This window comes from Carcharhinus amblyrhynchos, chromosome 21 (assembly GCF_965287045.1).
Source record: "Carcharhinus amblyrhynchos chromosome 21, sCarAmb.v2.hapA, whole genome shotgun sequence".
In the NCBI taxonomy this organism is placed as follows: Eukaryota; Metazoa; Chordata; class Chondrichthyes; order Carcharhiniformes; family Carcharhinidae; genus Carcharhinus; species Carcharhinus amblyrhynchos.
Genome location: NC_137344.1, coordinates 6,013,547 through 6,037,187, shown reverse-complemented (window position 1 = coordinate 6,037,187; position 23,641 = coordinate 6,013,547). Strand labels below are relative to the sequence as shown.

Genomic DNA, 23,641 nt, shown 5'->3' with positions numbered 1-23,641 from the left:
TGCGCGAGTTTCCTCTGGGTGCTCCAATTTCCTCCCACACTCTGAAAGATGTGCATTGGCCATGATAAATTCTCTCTCAGTGTACCTGAACAGGCACCGGAGTGTGGCAACTAGGGGATTTTCACAGTAACCTCATTGCAGTGTTAACATAAGCCTGCTTGTGACCATAAATAAACTTTCCTTTCTGCCCAGGTCCTTTATAATCTTGTACACCTCGATCAGGTCACCCCTCAGTCTTCTCTGCTCCAGCAAAAACAACCCAAGCCTATCCAACCTCTCTTCATAATTTAAATGTTCCATTCCATGCAAAATCCTGGTGAATCTCCTCTGTGCTCCCTCCAGTGCAATCACACCCTTCCGATACTGTGGTAACCAGAACTGCACCAGCATTCTCGCTGTTGTCTCATCGAAGTTTTACGCAATTACAACATGACTTCCCTGCTTTTGTAATCTATGCCTCGATTGATAAAGGCAAGTGTCCCATATGCCTTTCTCACCACCCTACTGACATACCCTTCTGCCTTCAGAGATCTGTGGACAAGCATGCCAAGGTCCTTTTGTTCCACAGAACTTCCTAGTGTCCTACCATTCATTGAGTTCTTTTTTGTCAAGTTATTCCTTCCACAGTGTGTCACCTCACACTTTTCAGGGCTAAATTTCATCTGCCATTTATCTTCCCATTTGACCATTCAGCCCTTTGAGTCTGCTCTGCTGACTCATTATAATCAAAGTTGATCATCCAACTCTATAGCCAGATCCTGGCTTCCCCCATATTCTTGGATCCCTTTTACCCCAAATGCTATATCTAACTGCTTCTTGAAAACACACAGGGCATAATTTTACCATCCCGCCCACAGCGGGAATCATAGCAGAAGAGGGGGGGGGATGGGCTATGCAAATACCTATTGACCTTGTGTGGGAATCTCTGACTTTGGGATGAGCATGGCTGAAAAATTCGGCCCACAATGTTTTGGCCTCACTACTTTCTCTGGTAGCGAATTCCACAGGCTGACCATTCTCTGGGTGAAAACATTTGTCGGAATTTTACCACCTCTCCTGCCCAAGGCTCGTAGAATCCCACCCGAGAACAATGGAGAATGCCCTTCTGTGAACCTCACCCACCCTGACTCTGGTGGTAAAATTCTGGCCATTGTCTTTGGGAATTGGTGAGACAGGAGGCTAATTATTTTGGTAAGTATTGGGTAAGTGTTGGTCTATTGAAAATTCAAATGCCTTTTTATTAACTTCCTTTTCAAGATGGGAAATTTCTTTGTAGATATTACCTACCTCTGCTGATGGAGTGAGTTGAGTGGAGTCCATGTCGCTAAACGTAGCTGTTGGGTGAACGAATGGAATGGACAGAACGGCCTTTTCCAATTCCATTTTTCCAACTTCTCTCCGTTGCAAATGTTGGGATGGGAATCCTGAAAGGCAGGGAAGAAATACATTGAAACAAATAAAAATATGTTGCACTGAAAATGACAACGGCTTTCTCCCCTTACCTGCAGCCTGCGGCAGACCACCACCAGTGAACAATGCCAAAGTTATGAATGGAAAAAGGGTGTATGAACCTGGGGAAGAGGTGGTGTATTCCTGCCACTCTGGCTACAGAGGACTGGGTTTCAACAAGCTGGTTTGCCCAAAGAATGGGGCCTGGAACCAACCCAAATTCAGGTGTGAACGTAAGTAATTCACAAATTCTTAGAAACCCGGAAAAAGTACAACAAACAGTTTTAACTCCCAACACCAAATTCAACAATTTCAGATTAGAACCTTAGTTCCCATGTTCCCCCTCAGCAGCTATTAGCAATAGTTTTGCTGCTTACATCTTTGCCAGATCCATCTTTCGTTTCATTCTTATCCTAATACCATCTACGCTGGCCTTTTACCATCATTCCCTTTGTCATTTAATCCCACCTGTCAACTGCCCCATCACAAGACTTAGAAAGACAGAATCTCAACAGTAGTGCAGAATGAGGCCATTCAGCCCATCGAGCCTGCACCAACAACAATCCCACCCAGACCCCCTACCTCCATAGCCTCACGTATTTACCCTGCTAATCTCCCTAACATGAAGGGTGGGATTTCCTGGCTGTGCTCAGCCCAAGATTGGAAAATCCCACCAGAGGTCAACGGACCTTAGCATGGTGCCACCCCACTGCCACCTGCCCCCACCCCACCACTTCCCCCCCCCCACCTCCGCCCCCCGCACACTATGATTCCCGGAATGGGCAGAACGGGAAAACTCCACCCATAGGATCAATTTAACATGGCCAATCCACCTGACCCACATATTGTTCCCCTCCTTTTCCTTTGTTTGCTTAAAGCTGCTACCTCTCTAACCATTGCTAGTTCTGATGATCTGAATCACTAAACTCTTGAGTCATTGTCTGTGTGGAGTCCATACCTTCTCCCTGTGTCTGCATGAGTTTCCGGTTTCATGCCACATTCCAAAGATGTGCAGGTTAGGTTGATTGGCCATGCTAAATTGTCACTCGATGGGCCAAATGGCCTCCTTCTGCATTGTTGGGATTCTATGGAAATGTATGTATATGAATGCATGACAGCAACAATTGGGTTAGAGAATTAAATTCACAACTTAAAGTTAAGAAGCTTTGACACAAAAACAGCAACTCACGGCAGTGAGTTGAAATATGTAATGGAGATGTGATCTAAACAGAACAAGCCTGGACTAAGCTAAGCAACAGCAAAGGATTGATAACATTACTCAGCGTATATATAAGACTGCTGAACAGCAGAAAGTTCATTGCAAAGTTTCAGTTGAGGAGGGAGAGGATTATTGTGGTACATTCAGGACTGTTTTCTCACTCAATTTCCAATAATGAAGGGAACATTTCCCAGCCTGGTTCTGGAAGATCAGAGGGGAACATACATGTCCAATAAATATAGAAATCTTTGGAAAACAGGTGGCCAGGATAATTATTAAATTCACTGCAAAGACTGATAAAGAAAAGCTGAACATAACATTTGGATGGTGCTTGGCTTGGCTGGCGCTGGTGGGCAAAGGGGTGGGGGGTGTATGGGGGTGTGAGGTGGTGCGGGGATAGGGGCTGGGAAGAGAGAGAATCTGATCCTCCCCCTCCCCACTCCTTTGGACTGTGGGAGGAAACCAGAAACCCAGAGAAAACCCATACAGACACAGGGAGAATATGCAAACTCCACACTGACAGTGACCCAAGGCTGGAATAGAACTTGTGTCCTTGGCACTGTGAGGCAGCAGTGCTAACTGTGCTGCTACCCTCCCCCCTCCCCCCTCCCCCCACTTTAGGCAAGTTTTAGAAGAGTCACCCTTGTGGTTTTTGAGAGTGCCAATAAATTTGAGGGCCATAATATGTGTTAGCAAAGTACATGAATAAGCATTGAAGGCTAACAAAGCTTCAGCATTATGATAGGTGATTACCAGGACACTTTGATTAAACTGCATACTCATATCTCGGGATCAACTCTTCTGCACATGGTGAATAAATACATTGGTTGGCATTATGCAAAACAGAACACTGTAAAATAATTCTGATTTAAGTATTTCTTTCCCTAAAAGCAAGATCTTGTCCTGTGCCAAGATTGTTGGATAATGGAGAAATGCATGCCACAGACTTCACGTTTGGGAAAAAGGTTTACTACACTTGCAATGAAGGGTGAGTATTAGTCAATGATTCTACAACAGCACCTGATACTTTATTTTATTTGATTTGATTTAGTATTGTCACATGTATTAGTACACAGTGAAAAGTATTGTTTTTTGCGTCTATACGGACAAAGCATACCATTCATAGAGAAGCAAACAAGAGAGTGCAGAATGTAATTTTGCAGTCATAGTTAGGGTGTAGAGAAAGATCAACTTAGTGCAAGGTAGGTCCATTTAAAAGCCTGATGGCAGCAGGGAAGAAGCTGTCCTTGAGTCGGTTGGTACATGACCTCAGACTTTCATATCTTTTTCCCGATGGAAGAAGGTGGAAGAGAGAAAGTCCAGTGTGCGTGGGGTCCTTAATTATACTGGCTGCTTTGCCGAGGCAGCGGGAAGTGTAGACAGAGTCAAACATTTTAAAAAATGGTAACACTCGTTAAGTTTCTTTTTCTTCTGCATCATTTGCCAACCCAAAATCCTCTTTCAGACCCATGCCATTGTCCTTGACCAATCGGATGGCAGGAAGAGAGTCAAAGTTGGTCCTTTGACTTGAATCTTCTTGGAGAATCCATTTTAATGACATTATTGTTTCCCAACTTCTCTAAAAAACAGAGTAAAACATTGCAAATACACTTAAACCCCCACTTTAATTATGTATTTATTAAGTTGTAATAGTTCATTCCTTTGTCTCTTACTAAGAAGTTTCAAAACATTCAAGGGGGAATTCATAAGAACATAAGAACATAAGAAATAGGAGCAGGAGTAGGCCATCTGGCCCTTCGAGCCTGCCCCGCCATTCAATAAGATCATGGCTGATCTGTCGTGGCTCAGTTCCACTTTCCCGCCCTCTCCCCATAACCCTTAATCCCCTCTCTTATCAAAAACCCATCAACCCGCTTCTTAAAAATATTTAGCGAGGCAGCCTCCACCACTTCAACGGGCAGAGAATTCCAGAGATTCACCACCCTTTGAGTGAAGAAGTTCCTCCTCAACTCCGTTATAAACCGCCCCCCCTTTATCTTGAGGCTGTGCCCCCTAGTCCTACTGTCTTTTTTGAGCGGGAAGAGTCTCTCCACCTCTATCCTATCCATCCCATTCATCATCTTATACGTCTCAATGAGATCTCCCCTCATTCTTCTAAACTCTAACGAGTACAAGCCTAGTTTATTCAGCCTCTCCTCATAGCTCAACCCCCTCAACTCCGGTATCAGCCTAGTAAACCTCCTCTGCACTCCCTCCAAGGCCAAAATATCCTTGCGCAGGTGCGGCGCCCAAAACTGCACACAGTATTCCAGCTGCGGCCTCACCAATGCCCTATACAGCTGCAGCAAGACCTCCCTACTTTTATATTCAATCCCCCTCGCTATGAAGGCCAGCATCCCATTCGCCTTCCTGACCACCTGCTGCACCTGCAGGCTGGGTTTTTGCGACTCATGCACAAGGACCCCAAGGTCCCTCTGCACCGTCGCCTGCTGCAGTTTTTCGCCACATTTTCAAGCTAGGTGCACACACCTGCTGGAAACCTGGAGTGTTCCCCACTGGCACTGGCGGGATCTGTCAGGTAGGATTCACCCACCTGAAATATACAACTGAGTTCACCTCGGGGAACCTGCTAGCCAGACCTGCTGTTCTAAGGTAATGGTACCATTTTTAAAGAGCGCCCTGATCTTTGCGCTCAGGGACAAGTCCCCCCTCCACCAAAGAAAACTAAATGCTGTTCCCCCTCCCCCACCCCCCACACTATCCAGGGAGGAACCACCAACCCTTCACCAAAGGGGAGTATCCACCCTCACCCACAAATAATGGGTAACTATTCCCACCGCAACACGTAAGCATGAGGATTACCCAACCAACTCTCCCTTCCTCCTCAGTCCCCACTCAGACCCCCCTTTCTCCCCCAGACCTCCACTCAAGCTCCCCTTTCACCCTCAGACCCTCCACTCAGGTCCCCTTTCACCCTCAGACCCTCCACTCAGTCATCCTCCCCTTCAGATCCCAATGTTCATTTATTTCTTTTGAAAAAACCACAACTGTCAATCAGGCTTAGAACTTATATAAACATTGAGGTTAGGAGCAAAGGATGTACTTAAGATACAGCCAAGCTTGAAGTGAAATTTAAATAAACACAGCTGTCAACGGAAGCCTCTTTCAAAGCACTGCACATTGAAATTGACAGATATCAAAGGTTTCCAATGCAACTGAGAGGGTTTCAAAGGTTCCAGCTTGCAATGAAGCCTCAGAGACCTCAAAGCTGCATGAATACATTTGGGCTGAATGTACAGTTGTGCACAATGGAACCTTCCTCTCACTGGCCAGGTAAGATTGACAGCTCCTCTCTGGCAGAAGATTTGAGAGAGGTCTGCTCACACTTTCAGCTTCTGACAATCTCTGCTGCAGAACGGAGTGCTGTAATGATTTAAAATCCAGTCAGGTGATCACGGGACATTGAGGTTAAAGTGACCTGACTGCTTCAGAATTTGCACACCTGACAGGCTGGAATGATGATGTTGATCACAGGGCTGCCTGAAATCACCATTCTGCGGATGATCTTCAGGTCCACCAGGGATAGAAGGGGCAGTCCAGCCATCTGACCTACCCCATCCCAGGGGACAGTGGTGAGGTCAACCCCTTGCTGCCAGCCCAAGCCCACCCAACCCCCAGGGTCCTGGCATTGGCAGAGGGGCACTGGATTGACCTCCTTGACCCCCCCACCTTGGAAACCAAGGTGCAAGGTCAGAGTCTCAGTGCTAGGGTGCAAGAGGCACTCGACCATTGGCACTACTATGGCACATGCCCTGAAGGGGGAGCCTGAGTGTGGGTAGGAGGGCGAAGATGAGGCCTAAGAGGGGGACCGAGGGGAAAGGGGTAGGTGGGAGGGGGGTTTCTGAGGGGGAGGGGGCCTGATTGTGTGGTTTGATGGGGGAGTGGGGTTGAGTGAGGGTCAGGTCAGATCACTCTCATACCTGCATGGTGTAAGGGGGGGTGTGCGGGGGGTATTGACCTGTGATTTGAATGGGGGGGGGGATGTCCCTCTTATCTGAGAGGTTGGTGCTGCTCCCCTGGACCCTCAAAATCCAACACACCATGTCCACGCTGGTGATTACCATCACCAAAGCCCGCGTGCTACAGTTCCTGCTGGGGGAGTGGGCAGGTGAATAGTAAGGGGCTGGTAAATGGGCTAACTATGTTACAGTCAGTGGGTTGCATTATTATTGGGTTGCCTGCCTCGCTAGGTGGGAATCCGGTCGGGACTGGTGGGCTGGATCGAGTGAATTCCGATTGTCTTCACGCCTGGCAGGAATCCTGATTCTTGGCCGACGCCCCATTCAGTGGGGCATCAGAATTCCTGTGGATGGTATGGCAGGGTTGGAGAATATCCTCCCCTCAATTCCTGATTCGAAACTAGACATTCACCTGTAAGGTTATTTTGCTTCCCTACTTGAATATTAACGATTCCAGCAAAATGTTGAATTTTCAGATAAATGCATTACAAGACAGGGAAATATTGAACAAGTGAAAATACATCAGTCAACGTGTAATTGAGATACACAAAGAGATGTACCGAGATCGCTTTTCATACTATTTAGGATTATATTATAATTTATTAGACAACTGAAATAAAAGGCCATAGGGTAATGTTCAAAGTTTTAAAGTCCTGATTTGTATAACTAGAAACCTAGAATCCCTACAGTGTAGTCCACTCACCTGATCATGGAGCAGTGCTCCGAAAGCTTGCAATACTAAATAAATCTGTTGGACTTTAACCTGGTGTTGTGAGACTTCTTAATGTACAATGCAGAAGGAGGCCATTTGGCCCATTGAACCTGACAACAATCCTAACTAGGCATGATTCCCGCAACCCCACATATTTACACCACAAATTCCTTTAACCTATGTATCCTGGGACACTTAGGGGCAATTTAGCATGTCCAATGCACCTAACCCGCACTTCTTTGTGACTGTGGGAGGAAACCCACGCAGACACGGGGAGAATGTGCAAACTCCACACAGACGTGACCCAAGCAGGGAATTGAACCCAGGTCCATGGAGACAGCAGGGCTAACTACTGTGCCACTATTCCACCCTGCACATACTATACAGTACATTAAATACTAGCAAAGGTAGATAGATACACAGTGGTACTATGTTATGAGGCCATTAGATTCCCAGTTTGTAAGTCCCAATCGACCATACAGGCTGCTGGCCTTCAGACAGATATTAGGAAACCCTAGATATATCTGTCTTGATGTTTAAATATATGACCATGTCATTTTCATTGGAACAGTTCATTAAGAAGAAGGCAAACAGTGCACATTGGGGAATAAAGTAACAATGCACAAACTAAAATTTGAATAACTTAAACATTAGAATTCTGATTTATACATTTTTAACAGTCTGGCAGTTTGCCACACCACCCTAAATGCCATTGAGATATATCTGCACAGTCACTTGTGTGCCTTTCCTAACTCTCACCTGTCTTATGACACATTTCTGCTTAAATATCTGTAGAACATTACAACAGAAACAGAGGCCATTTAGTCCATCTTTCTGCACAGATTCTCAGCGCGATTGGCTTTAAAAAATCTCATTATCCTGCAATTCTATTGGCCACACTGTACCTTTCCTAATCTTTCTAGGAGTTTAGGGAAGAGGAGAATCCCGGGAAAGGGGCTGGGCTGTTCTTGCATCCCCATTTCCAGTAGATTTCATGGAGACATTCACATCATGGGACTGATACAATCCAATGTGTATTATATGGCATTATGCACTTATCCAATAAATACATTTAATTCTTGATCATTCTTGCGGAAGTGCTGGAAAATATTTGCATGTGATCCAGCACTTTTTTGTTCCCTATTATTATCATCTTATTGTTGTAAAATTGTTACCTGGACCTGCAGCATCAGTGAAACGTGAAATTGCTTTGCCCTGGTGCTAATAAGCTGAAGCATGAATTCTGGACTTGGATGCCACTCTGATTATGTAACAAAGTGAGAGCAGCTCCTTGGTTGTATTTAGAATTGCAGTAGTATGAAGCAAAGCCACTTTGCAGTTATGCTAGCATAAATATAACCTCAGTGCTGTGATGATACTGTACCTTTAAGAAATGTATTTGTGTCACATTTCTTGTGCTTTTTTTTAGCAGTTCCTTCTATTTAGCGATGCTGCTTTGTCTATAGCCACCTTCCCCTGTGTTGCTACAGCAGCATAATTGATCCTAATTGCTAGAATGTTTGTTTTAATCCAGGCAAAAGCAGGATTGTTATGTCAGTGTTTTCCTCAAGGATTTTTCAGAGTAGAGGTTGATTAGGATTGTGACATGAAAAGTCATGTGACTGGGAGGGTCTAGGCACATAGAGTTCAGTTGCTGTTCGGGACCTGGAAACAGAAGTAGCTGTTTCTCTCTAAGGAGATTGGAAACTGGGATCTGCCAGAAAATACATCTCTTTCTCTGAAGTTCTGCTGTTTGAAGGTAGATCTTTCCCTGGGAACTGTTATATGGGAGTCAGAAGACAGGAGTCTGTCTGGATCTCTGTCAGGAATTGTTAAAAGGCTAGAAATATAACATTCATGTAAGCATATCTGCTTTGGTGCTAACTCGCTCCAAAGAAGGATTATGTCTATGGGGATATTGCTTAAATTGGAACTATAGAGATAATCTAGGCTAACTTCATAACATACCTTGACAGTTTCTGATATGGTCCCTAATAGTACCTAATAACTAAGCAATCCCATTCATTATAGTATTGAAACTAGTGGGGGGGAGGCGGGGGAAGGGGGCAGTTAGTGCATACCTATTGGTTTTTATACCATTAAACATAATAATAAAGGAAAATAAACAATAAACACTATCAAGTACAAAGCTTTCTTGATTATAAAATTACAGGATCAATTCCTCTGTTTCTCTTCCCCATTACCAATTTTCCTGAAATCCATTTCCCCACAACACAAGTGGAGAAGATAGTCAAGAAGGCATATGGCCTACTTGCCTTCATTGGCCGGGGCATTGTGTTTAAAAATTGGCACGTCATGTTGCAGCTTTATAGAACCTTAGTTAGAACTCACTTGGAATATAGTTCTTAATTCTGGTTGCCACACTATCAGAAGGATGTGGAGGCTTTGGAGAGTGTACAGAAAAGATTTACCAGGATGTTGTCTGGTATGGAGGGCATTAGCTATGAGAAGAGGTTGGAGAAACTTGGTTTGTTCTCACTGGAACGACGGAGGTTGAGGGATGACTTGATAGAAGTCTACAAGATTATGAGGTACATGAACAGAGTAGTCAGAAGTTTTTCCCCAGGGTAGAAGAGTTAATTACTAGGGGGCATAGGTTTAAGGTGCAAGGGGCAAGGTTTAAAGGAGATATATGAGATAAATATCTTAGAGGGTGGTGGGTGCCTGGACCTCACTGCTGGAGGGGGTGAGGGGTAGTGGAAGCAGAAACAATAGTGTCTTGACAAATACATGAATGGGATGGGAATAGAAGGATATAGTCCCTGGAAGAGTGGGGCTTTTTAGTTTAAATGGGCAGCGTGGTCCATTCAGGCTTGGAGGGCCGAAGGGCTTTCCTATGCTGTAATTTTCTCTGTTCTTTGTTCGGGCAACATCCTGGTGAATCTTCTTTGCATTCTCTCCAAAGCTTCACATTCCCCTGGTAGTGTGATGACCAGAACTGCACATATTACTCTAAATGTGGCCCAACCAAAGTTTCATATAGTTGCAACATGATTTCCCAACTCTTGTATTTGATGCCCTGGCTGATGGAAGCAAGCGTGTCATATGCCTCCTTAATAGCCTTGGCCACCTGTGTGCCACTAATAGGGAACTGTGGACCTGCATGTCCAAATCTCTGTCTGTTAATGTTCTGAAAGATCCTTGGGTTGGGAGGAAAAACATCAACGCATGAGCTAACTATTCTGCCTGGATCCTTCACCACTCTGAGCTGAGGTGATCACAAGCACAAGATTACTGCAATCTGACAGAAGCAAAATTCTGTGAATGCTTAAAATCTGAAATAAAAACAGAAAGTGCTGGAAATATTGAGCAAGCCTGGCAGCACCAATGGAAAGAGAAACAGAATTGATGGCTGGAATCCTCTGGCCATTCACGCCTCACTGCAGCTGCATGCAAGGAGGGTGAATTTGGCATTCAGCCAAATCTCCGTTCACTGCAGCAGGCCTGGAGAATCCCATTGGCTTGGACAGCTGGAAAATTCTGGGCAATATTTCAGGTTGATGACCTTCCAACAGAATAGTTTTGAGAAGTTAACCCTTTGAATGTTTCTTGCATTAATGTTATCCAAGTCTATCAAAGCTTTGTCACAAGTTCTTTTTATCCTATCTCAATCCTCTTTTAGGCAGCCCAGCAGCGAAGGTAATTTTTGTCTCAGGAAGACAAAGCAAGGCAGGACGGGTCAACCAATGTCCCAACCACCCCGATTCCCTGGGAGCACTTGGTTTGCCCTGACTGCAGGAATCACCTTTCTTCGTCTCATTTCCTGTCATTAAAATAATTTAGCATTCCTGGGTGCTACAGACAGGAAAGTTCTTTCCCTTATACATATAAGTGAAGAGATTCCCCAGTTAGCTGTTTTCTATGTACAGTTTGTGTACTGAAAACGCAATTAGCAAATGTATCTTGCTTCCATTTCCCATCTCCTATAACCCACACGCTTTAGAAAGTAGATCAGTTTTGTATCATATTTGCAGAAGAAACCATAAAACTGTCATTCAAGGTTAATAAAACTTATGAAGGAGTCCATAATGGTGTAAAGAGAGTATTCCCACAGAGAGTATTCCCATCAATTTTATTCCCTCACTTCATTTTATGTAATATTAATTCCCTTTTGGGCATGTCACGCTCATCAGTAGCACCTTTTGATTTAAGTGGTAGTAACATTGGGATTTACTTCACACCATCTGCCTTTTATTTAAACATTATTTACTATTACTTTTAATAGATTCAATTACCTCGTAAATGGCTTTGCCATAAAGATGTAGAAGCTGGTTATTTTTATCCCAGTCTGTCAATGGTTTGTCATAGGTGTTGTAATTTATTGGCTAAATAATTTTATCAAGTCTGAACTTCTATTAAAAATTCTTTACTAGCAGAAAAATTTAATATGAAGTCAACACATGAATGAGGGTTAGTTTCTCGTAAATCGGTGCTAGCGCATGTTACCGTCATGTTTCCACTGAGGAACTGAGGAAGAATGAGTGGGTAAAAGTGAACAGCAACAAGAAAATACACCCAAACGAGGCTGATGGTGGGGATTAACCATGCTTTCAAGTTATTTTTCCCCTTGACAAAGCCATACATGTTTTTCTATTACCTTCCACATATCTTTCTCACTGTGTCGAGTATAAACTGTGATTGAAAGGGAGGGGTTTTTTTTATTCATTCGTGGGACATGTGCATCACTGGCTGGCCAGCATTTATTGCCCACCCCTATTTGCCCATGTAGGGCAGTTGAGAGTCAACCACTTTGCTATGACTCTGGAGTCACATGTAGACCAGACCAGGTAAAGATGGCAGATTTCCTTCCCTAAAGGACATTAATGAACCACATGGCTTTTTCTGACAATCAACAGTGGTTTCATGGTCATCAGTAGATTCTTAATTCCAGATTTTTAAAAATTGAATTCAAATTCCACCATCTTGCCATGGTGGGATTCAAACTTGGGTACCCAGAACTTTAGCTGAGTTTCTGGATTAATAGTCTAGCAATAATACCACTTGGCTGTTGCCTCCTCCTGTCCTTTTTGCTGGGAGGTGTGGAAGGGCTAGAAACAGAAACATAGAAAATAGATGAAGAAGTAGGTCATTTGGCCCTTTGAGCCTGCTCTGCCATTGATCATGGCTGATCATCAAATTCAATGTCCTGATCTCACCTTCCCCCCATATCCCTTGACCTCTTTAGCCCCGAGAGCTATATTATAATAACTCCAGGAGTTGGCTGTCAACAAATAGTGCTTTTATTGCATAAAACAAAAACCATAAACCTGTGGTGAACACAACAGGTCCCAACCAGGACAGAAGAAATAATAGACCCACTCAGGGGTCTGCATTGTACAGTGCTCAATATACATGCTCCACCTGGCTAGTTAATTACCAATCTTCAGGGATTTCGTATTCAATGAGTGATGCAAGTCATGGAGGTTATCACATATATCTAATTTCTTCTCGAAATCACGCAAAGTACTTCAATTTCTGTGGTGGTGAATTCCACAGATTCACCACTCTCTGGGTGAAGAAATTTCTCACCTCAGTCCAAAAAAGTTTACACCTTATGACCCTAGTTCTGGACTCCATCACCATCAGGAACATTGTTTCTGAATCTATCCTGGGTAACCATGTTAGAATTTTATATGTTTTTGTCAGATCCATGTTCATTCTTCTAAACTCATAGGATCCCTACAGCGCAGAAGGAGGCCATTCGGCCTATCGAGTCTGTCCCAACCACAATCCCACTCAGGCCCTAATCCCGTACCCCATATATTTACCCTGCTAGTCCCCCTGACACTGAGGGGCAATTTAGCATTGCCAATCAACCTAACCCGCACACCTCTGGAATATGGGAAGAAACCGGAGCACCCAGAGGAAACCTATGCAGGCACAGGAGGATATGCAAACTCCACACAGATAGTGACCCAAGCCAGGAATCGAACCCAGGTCCCTGGCGCTGTCAGGCAGCAGTGCCAACCACTGTGCCGCTCTCCAATAAATATAATCCAAACCGACTTAGTCTCTCCTCATACGATAAGCCTGACATCTCAGGAATCAGCCTGGTAAACCTACGCTATACTCCCATTACAGCAAGGACATCCTTCTACGGATAAGGACACCAAAACTGCACACAAGACTCCAGATGTGGCTTCACCAATACCCTGCCCAATGCTGACCTGATTTTCCACCTCCCCTTGCTTGAGAGGAATGCCTGGTCTCTACTGCGTATTTCCACCCACACGATAACATGAGAATGGAAAATGAGTAGAGTGGGGGCAGGAGTTGCAAATTCTACCCACACTCCCACCTTATCCACTGCTGTATTTCTGAAGGTTTCTATCAGTGAGAATGTTAAAATTAAAACTTAATTGACTGAAGTTTCGCACAGAATTGCAGATTACTGAATGTTACTCTTGTTTAACACAGTTGGTAACCCTAACTTTATTTGTTCAGGTACGTTCTTCGGGGATTAAACCACAGCACCTGTCTACATGATGGGACCTGGAGTGATCAGTCACAGTCTTGTGAACGTAAGCATTTTGTACACATGTTGCATAACAAGTTTAACCATCCACCTGGAAACACCTAAAGGTCGAGAGGAATTACATTACATACTCTATAGTTGCATAATGGACAATAATTTGAAGAACAGTTGGATGCTTGGTGTTCAGGATATGTTAGTATATTTTTAAATTACAAGAGTGAAAGGCATTAACTACCTAGAGCACATATAAAGAGAGATGGCTGAGACACTGGGGTTAGTTGGTAGAAGACAGACATATGAAATGTTGCATTATGTAACTAAGCCGATTATAAAGGAAAAGAATTGGTGTTTAGTTTTACTCTTCACTATCAAGCGTGGAATCCATTTAACACTGGGGTTGAATCTTTCTCAGGGGAGGAATTGTATCTTTAATGACTTAGTGATCAAAAACATTTTAAAAATACATCTAGCAATTCTTTTCAAATTTTGTCAAATGCTTTTTTCACAAAGCTGTGGCCTCCCATAAACGCGCAACAACAAGAACTTTTGTAAGATGAACATGTTTGTGGTTCTTTCTTAAGAAAAATATTTTTAATAATATAGTGGCTGCTGAACCTTCTGGGGAGAATCAATAAGACGATACCAGAAAGCTGAGTTAACCCCTACAGAAGTGCAGCATCCCCTCAGAGCTTAATGGGTGAAAATGCAGTGTATCGTGTATACTGCATAGAATCATAGAATTTTTCAGTGCAGAAGGGGGCCATTTGGCCCATCAAGTCTGCACTGGCCACAATCTCACTCATCCCCATAACCCCATGCATTTACCCTAGCTAGTTCCCCTGACACTAAGGGGCAATTTAGCATGGCCAATCAACGTAACCAACACACCTTTGGACTGTGGAAGGAAACTGGAGCACCTGGAGGAAACCCACTCAGACATGGTGAAAATGTGCAAACTCCACACAGACAGTGACCCAAGCCAGGAATTGAACCAGCACTGTTAGGGAGCAGTGCTAACCACTGTGCCACTGTGCTGCCCCCAAAGATTTTGGGCTGTGTTATTAACTGGTGTCAGCCAGTTGGTGTAACAATTGGGAGCACTGCTGGATTGGCGTATTGGTTAATGGATAGGAAGGAAGAAGTAGGGATAAATGGGGCATTTTCAAGTTGGCAGGCTGTGACTAGAAATGCCGCAAAGATCAGCCCTGGAGCCCCAGCCACCTACAATCTGACTTAGACAGAGATAGAGAGTAATGTTTTGAAGTTTGCTGACATTACAATATTAGATGAGAATGCAAGTTGTGAGGAGGACACAGAGAGGCTGCAAAGAAATAAAGACAGGCTATATGAGTAAGAAACAGGACGGCAGATGGAGCCCAATGGGGCAGTCTGAATTTATTCACTTTGGTCAGAGTAATAGAAGAGCAGAATAGCGTGAAAGAAGCATGAAACCTACAAATGTTACTGTTTCAGAGGGATTTGAATGTACTCATACAAGAAACGCAGAAAGTTAGCATGCAGGTACAGCAGCAATTAAGAAGGTCAATGACAGTTTGATCTTTGTTGCAAGGGTATTGGATTACAAGAATAAAGAAGTCTTACTACATATGATTGTGCAGGGCTTTGGTGAGACCACATCTGGGACATTGTACACAGTTTTAGTCTCCATGCTTCTTTCTCTTGTGTTCTGTGCCCAAAGACATGTCTGACCAGCAGCACCCCAGCCCAATGGATAGGGCAAAGAGATAGGTTCCAAATTTACATTGGCTGGCATGGGGATCGAACCCTATACTGATGGCAGTAATCTGATCCATACCAGCTATCCAGACAACTGAGCTAACCAGCCCACCCCCAAACAGTCTGGGTTGCTGTGGAAACTTCAACTCTTCACACACATTGTAGACTAGAGCTTTGGATAGTTATGGTTGAGGTTCCAATTTCTTTCTTTCACATGGCTGACCAGGAATTTCTCTCACTTTCACCTCCAGCTTTTGGAAGGATTTAGAGGTTTGGCCTTGTTCAAAACACAACTTCCTTGGCCATCAAATTCTGGAGCGGGACTTGAACCCAAGATTTTGGCTCAGAGGCAGGATGCTACTCATTGCACCACATACCTTCTTGCCTTATTTAAAGAAAGATAAGTTTGCCTTGGAGGTGTTTGAATGAAGGTTTACTGGATTGTTCTCTGGGATGGAAATGTTAATGACGAGAGCCTAAGTAAATTGAACTTATACTGTCTGGAGTTTGGGAGAAGGTGATATCATTGAGACATCCAAGATCCTGAAGGAGTTTGATAGGGTGGACACTGAGAAGTTGTTTCTTTTGGATGGGGAATCTCGAACACTAGGGCAAGGCCTCAGGACAAGGTGCTGATAACATAGGGCTGAGATGAGGTGAAATCCTTTGTTCAAAGATTTGATTTATTATTGTCACATGTATTGGTATACAGTGAAAAGTATTGTTTCTTATGCACCATACAAAGCATATCACGCATAGAAAAGGAAATGAGAGATTGCAGAATGTAATGTTACAGTCATAGAAGAGTTAGAATAAAATTTCAGAAGCATAGAACAAGAGTAAAAGATAGAAGGAATGCTGAGCACAACTTACAAGAAGTCACCTCACTCCGGCACCATCTTGGATAATTATGTATCTTTGGATTTCTCTACACCAGAGGATTATGGACACAACATGTTGAATATATTTAAGGATGAGATAAAGAGATTTTTAGTCTCAGGGAATCAAGAAACACAGGGAGCGGACAGAAAGATTGAGTTGAGTTAGAAAATCAGCCACGATCATACTGAATGGCATAGATGGGTCAATGGACTGTTAAGAAAGGCAAAAAAAATCCAGACCTCCTGCTATATGGTTACCTGAAATAGGAGACCCTGTGGCATCGTGGTAGCATCCTTAGCTTTAACAAGGATCAGGACTTTTGGGGAGGAGTGCAGAAAATTGGGGAGGGGATACACATCTTTGTTTGTTGATGTCAATGCAGTGTAGACTTCTTTAGAATAAGGAAGGGAAAATTCTTCCTTTTGCACACAAGTTATCAGAATTTTGGCAGCAGCTTAAATATCCGATTGCTAAACCAGGGAATGATATCTTCCGAAACAGGCCATTAGGAAAACAGAATCATTTGGGGAAGTAGGAAGAATATTTAGACTGCCTCCATCTCATTGATAGGTTGTTTGTTACATCAGCTTTACCAACAAGAGAAGCCAAAAGAAGACTAGACTCATCATTTAGGGAATAAGTGGACTTCAAGTCCTGAAGGCAAAATATTGCAAATGGTGAATCTGAAACAAAAACAGAAAATGCTGGAAAATCACAGGAAAATCTCAGCATCTGTGGAGAGAGAATAGAGCCAACGTTTCAAGTCTGGATGACACTTCATCAGAGCTGTGTGACCCTTTGTCACAGCTCTGACGAAGCTCTAACCTGTTCTATGCTACCTTTGACTTGGTATTGACAGGCAGTGTACAGTAACTCATACTACCAACGCAGCTGATTCTTATCTTTGTTTTGTATTTTCTAAAGCTGTGCAATGTCCACCACCAATTCCACCAGAAAATGGAGTAGTCCATTTCCGCACCCCAGTCAGGCCTAATGCTGCTCCTGTCTTTGGTGACATGGTTTACTATGAATGCAAGAAAGGCCTGGCTTTGATTGGAAATGAGACAGGCTTTTGCTCATCCAACGGAAGATGGACCAACGCGCCTCAATGTAAAGGCAAGTGATAGCAAAATTAAACAGCAGGAGTCTCTACCATGTGTATGGTGCTCAAAAATGTGTCCGATTGAAAGATCGTGTGTGATTGCTGTATTATTCAGGTGACATGACTGGAAGTATGTCTGATGGGGTTTGTTACTTTTCTGGTGTTCTGAAGCCCACATCAACAGTGTTTCATAGTTTCTATTTCTCCTCCATATTTCAGGAAATTAATTATTGCAAGTTGTTACAGAAGGTTAGGGGCAGAGAGTGGGGTCAATGGGTGCTATTCGGATTGGCGGTTGGTGACTAGTGGAGTGCCCCAGGGATCGGTGCTGGGGCCTCAGCTATTTACCATTTATATAGATGATCTGGAGGAGGGAACCGAGTGTATGGTGTCGAAATTTGCTGATGACACCAAGATTGGTGGAACGGCAAATTGTGCGGAGGGTGTGGAAAGTCTGCAGAGGGATCTAGATAGGCTGGGCGAATGGGCCAGGAAATGGCAAATGGAATTTAATGTTGGCAAGTGTGAAGTTGACCACTTTGGTAGGAATAATGGTAGGAAGGACTACTACTTACATGGTGAAAAACTGCAGCATACTACGGTGCAGAGGGACCTCGGGGTCCTTGTGCATGAGTCGCAAAAACCCAGCTTGCAGGTGCAGCAGGTGGTCAGGAAGGCAAATGGGATGCTGGCCTTCATAGCGAGGGGGATTGAATATAAAAGTAGGGAGGTCTTGCTGCAACTGTACAGGGCACTGGTGAGGCTGCAGCTGGAGTAATGTGTGCAGTTTTGGTCGCCGTACTTATGCAAGGATATTTTGGCCTTGGAGGGAACGCAGAGGAGGTTTACTAGGCTGATACCGGAGTTGAGGGGGTTGAGCTACGAGGAGAGGCTGAATAAACTAGGCTTGTACTCGTTGGAGTTTAGAAGAATGAGGGGAGGTCTCATTGAGATGTATAAGATGATGAATGGGATGGATAGGATAGAGGTGGAGAGGCTCTTCCCGCTCAGAAAGGACAGTAGGACTAGAGGGCACAGCCTCAAGATAAGGGGGGGCAGTTTAGAATGGAGTTGAGGAGGAACTTCTTCACTCAAAGGGTGGTGAATCTCTGGAATTCTCTGCCCCTTGAAGTGGTGGAGGCTGCCTCGCTAAATATATTTAAGATGCGGGTAGATAGGTTTTTGATAGGCAAGGGGATTAAGGGCCTGCCCTGCCATTCAATAAGATCATGGCTGATCTGAAGTGGATCAGTTCCACCTTCCTGCTTTCTCCCCATAACCCTTAATTCCCCTGTCTATCAGAAATCTATCTACCCGTGATTTAAATATATTCAACGAGGTAGCTCCACCACTTCAATGGGCAGAGAATTCCAGAGATTCACCACCCTTTGAGTGAAGAAGTTCCTCCTCAACTCTGTTCTAAACTGCCCCTCCTTTATTTTGAGGCTGTGCCCTCTAGTTCTGTAATATTTTTAAGAAGCGGGTTGATGGGTTCTTGATAAGAGAGGGGATTAAGGGTTATGGGGAGAGGGCGGGAAAGTGGAACTGAGCCACAACAGATCAGCCATGATCTTATTGAATGGCGGGGCAGGCTTGAAGGGCTGGATGGCCTACTCCTGCTCCTATTTCTTATGTTCTTATGTTCTTATGTAAGTGGAAAGTATCTTTCTATCTCTACTCTATCTAGCCCCTTCATTATCTTGTAAGTCTCTATAAGATCCCCCTTCAGCCTTCTAAACTCTAACAAGTACAGACTCAGTCTATTCAATCTCCGTTCATAGGCTAACCCCCTCATCTCTGGTATCAGCCTGGTGGACCTTCTCTGCACTCCCTCCAAGGCCAATATATCCTTTCGCAAATGCGGTGACCAAAACTGCACACATCTGCCAGTGGAATGCTGAACTCGAGGAACCAGGCCCAAGAAGGGAGGGAGCAGGATGTTGGGGGCAATTCTCCCCTAAGAGCAGCACTATAGGTTGGGAGACAGAAGCAAAGGCTATGTAGCGGGCTTCCTTCTGGGCACCAAGGCCTCCGCGCGTCTCTGGCCACCCGATTTCTGGCATCGTATAGCTCCGTGCTGGAACTGAATAAATTATGTAATAGCAATTTAAGTCTCATCAGCAGACCCGGGACTGAAGTCTCCAGGCCTCCGGGCTCACCAGCCTCTTGCCAGTGCTGCCCCCCAGTGTGTTTCACTTCAGTGGGGTTTATAACAGATCCACACTAACGGAGAGCTGGCAGCCCAACCCTGCTGGAGTGAGGTTGGGGGTAAGGGGGGTGCCCCTGAGCATTGCCAGCTTACCAGCACCAGCTTGGCAATCTGGCACTACCCAAAGGGCAAAGCAGCAATACCCAGGGGGCACCCTGGCACTGGGTATTGGGCAGTGCCAAGGGGACAGGACCAGTGGGGGGGGTCCCGCTGCCTCCCTACACTGGGATCAGTGACAGAGGGAGGGAGCCCAGCAATTGGGGCTGGCCATAATGGTGGGGGGGAGGGTTGGCTTTCTGGTGGGGTCAGGGCTGCATTGCGGAGGACGGAGGGGCATTGGGAGATTGGGACTGCTGGGGTGGGGGAGATCAACGAGGGCCGCGAGGGCGGGGTGGTCACAAGGGCAGCGATAGGAATTGTGGTGCTGGCCACAATGGGAGTTGTGGTACTAGCCAGTGACTGAGCTGGCCAGTGATTAGGAGGCCAGCAGTGTGGCGCTACTACACATGCGCCGATCTCAGTGCTGACAGATAGGCGCGTGCGCAATGGCTCACTCAGCACTATGTTGCCGGCCTCTCCAGCAGGAATAGGCCCTACCACAGATTTTCAGCGTGTTTCAAACTAAGGCTCTCTGTGACGCACAGAGTATGGGAGATTCATTTTGAAAATACTGCTGAAAAAATCAGTGAGGCGGGAGGCTGTTACATGGAATGTCTCATTCAGAGCCACTCACCAGCCTCATATCGTTGGGCCCACCTCTTGGAACTTTTCTTTTGTTTGTGCCTGACAACGAGACGGAGGAAACCGACATTGGAAGCCAGTGCCTTCAATGCCATCTTTCCTGCTACTGCCACACTTTGTAAAAATATGCAAAAATTCCACCCACTAGGTGGGATTTTATGGCCTCACTTGCCCAGAAACCCTACAATTCCACCCGAGGTCAACAAATCTTTTCATGGTCCATCCCTCACCCACTCTGACTCCTGTGACAGACGGGATGGTAAAATCTGGATTTGTTGGGTTAGGTGGCCTGCGCTTGTATTGTACAAATAAATATAAAAGTGTGTGAAGATTGGCTCCAACTGAACAACTGGCTTCCAGGAACAGACAGTAAGAAGTCTCACAACAACAGGTTAAAGTCCAATAGGTTTATTTGGTAGCACAAGCCACTAGCTTTCAGAGCACTGCTCCTTCATCAGGTAAGTGGGAGTTCTGTTCATAAATAGGGCATATAAAGACATAACTCAATTTACAAAATAATGGCTGGAATGCGAGTCTTTACAGGTAATCAAGTCTTAAAAATACAGACAATGTGAATAGAGAGAGGGTTAAGCACAGGTTAAAGAGATGTGTATTGTCTCCAGCCAGGACAGTTAGTGAGATTTTGCAAGCCCAGGCAAGTCGTGGGGGTTACAGATAGTGTGACATGAACCCAAGATCCCGGTTGAGGCCGTCCTCATGTGTGTGGAACCCAGCTATCAGTCTCTGCTCAGCGACTCTACGTTATTGTGTGTTGTGGAGGCCGCCTTGGAGAAAGCTTACCCGAAGATCAGAGGCCGAATGCCTGTGACCGCTGAAGTGTTCCTCAACTAGAAGAGAACACTCTTGCCTGGTGATTGTTGAGCGGTGTTCTTTCATCCGTTGTCGTAGCATCTGCATGGTCTCCCCAATGTACCATGCCTCGGGACATCCTTTCCTGCAGCGTATCAGGTAGACAACGTTGGCCGAGTTGCAAGAGCAGATACCGTGTAACCTGGTCGATGGTGTTCTCATGTGAGATGATGGCATCCATGTTGGTGGTCCAGCACATGTTGCAGAGATTGCTGTGGCAGGGTTATGTAGTGTCACGGTTTCCTGAAAGCTGGAGACAATGGTCTGTTTGAGGTTGTGAGGTTGTTTGAAAGCAAGAAGTGGAGGTATGGGGATGGCCTTGGCGAGATGTTCGTCTTCATCAACGACATGTTGAAGGCTCCAGAGAAAATGCCATAGCTTCTCCGCTCCAGGGAAGTACTGGATGATGTAGGATACTCTGTCCACCGTGTCCCGTGTTTGTCTTCTGAGGAGGTCGGTGCGGTTTTTCACTGTGACGTGTCGGAACAATGAGTCAAGCACCATATCCTGTTCTAGCGAGGGCATCTTTCAGAGTCTGGAGGTGTCTGTTGCGATCCTCCTCATCTGAGCAGATTCTGTGTATATGGAGGGCTTGTCCGTAGGGGGTGACATCTTTAACGTGTGTAGGTGGAAACTGGAGAAGTGAAGCATTGTGATGTTATCAGTGGGCTTGCAGTACAGTGAAACGCTGAGGTGACCGTCCTTGATGGAGATGCGCGTGTCCAAGAATGCAACTGATTCCAGAGAGTAGTCTATGGTAAGTCTGATGGTGGTATAGAACTTGTTGATGGCATCATATAGTTACTTCAGTGATAGTTCACCATGAGTCCAAAGAAGAAAATATCACCCATGTATCTAGTGTATAGCATTGGTTGAAGGTCCTGTGAGGTGACGATGTCTCGTTTGAAGCTGTGCATGAAGATGTTGACGTATTGAGGTGCAAATTTGGTCCCCGTGGCCAGGAATAAAACAAAGGACATAAAATACTCATCAGTATTTCAAATCAAAATACAATGCACACATTAAAGATCTTAGTAATAGATAAGATCTCCTGAGAAAACCATGGGGAATAGGAAAAACAGACTTCTTCAATGTTCAGATTTTCCATGTGGAGATTTCCTGCAAATACCGAGATCCAAAGGATCTTGATACAAGTCCTAATGGTCGTCTATTGCAAACAAATAAATAAAGTGCTAGTGGAAGCAGTGAAAATGCAGGAATTGGTCTCTTGCAATGTATACTGGCTTTCTCCATGTCCACACATGTCAAGTCCTCCAACTAATCCAAATTCAGTGGAATTCAGAAAGTGGCATCCAGCGTGTGAGGAATGACAATAGAAATAACAAGGACAAAATGCAAATCCATGATTCGACCTGTTCACCCATATCACTAAGCATCAGGAAAGAATGTCCAAAAAACATGACAGTTAAAGAACCTCAAATCCAACTAATAATGTAGAAAGTTGCAGGCTTCCCTTTTAACAAACTTTTAAAGTTTATTTATTAGTCACAAGTAAAGCTTACATTAACATTGCAATGAAGTTACTGTGAAATTCCCCTAGTCGCCACGTTCCAGCGCCTGTTTGGGTCAATGCACCTAACCAGCACATCTTTCAGACTGTGGCAGGAAACCGGAGCGCCTGGAGGAAATTCACGCAGACACAGAGAATGTGCAAACTCCACACAGACAGTGACCCAAGCTGGTAATCGAACTCGGGTCCCTGGCTCTGTGAGGCAGGAGTACTAACCATTGTGCCACCATGCTGCCCCCTGCCTGGCAATTGTAAATGTCCAGCTTATTTAGGAGAGGATAGGAAGTTGTGTTGCACTGACAAAAGGGTGGGACAGGCATCATGACTATACTCTGTGCCATTACATTATTTCGAACTTGCCATCTCTAATGTGCCTGCTTTCCCCATTTATAGGGAGTGGTGCCTGGTGAACTGGCACACATAGGTGTGACTGACACGAAAATTGCTGCATATAATCTTGTTGACTGCATCACTGCCAGACAGAAAATGCACCAACTTGTTGTTTTTGGGGTGGCACAGTAGTTAGCACTGCTGCCTCACACAGCCAGAGACCTGGGTTCAATTCCCAGCTTAGGTCACTGTCTATGCAGAATCTGCAGGTTCTCCCCTGTGTCTGTGTGGGTTTCCTCCCACAGTTCTAAGATGCACAGGTTAGGTGAATTGGCCATGCTAAATTCTCCGTCAGTGCAAACAGGTGCCAGAATGTGATGACT

The 23,641-nt window shown here is 44.8% G+C and overlaps 1 protein-coding gene across 1 annotated transcript in view; it reads left to right on the top strand.

Annotated features, from left to right (window-relative positions):
• LOC145356449 (beta-2-glycoprotein 1-like) overlaps positions 1-23,641 on the top strand; it is a 40,042-nt gene that overhangs the window by 4,748 nt on the left and 11,653 nt on the right. Inside the window, exons 2-5 of the mRNA XM_080209178.1 lie at positions 1,509-1,682; positions 3,560-3,656; positions 13,826-13,902; positions 17,400-17,591. Of these exons, the coding sequence (XP_080065304.1) occupies positions 1,509-1,682; positions 3,560-3,656; positions 13,826-13,902; positions 17,400-17,591 (540 nt within the window). The remainder of the gene's footprint in view (positions 1-1,508; positions 1,683-3,559; positions 3,657-13,825; positions 13,903-17,399; positions 17,592-23,641) is intronic.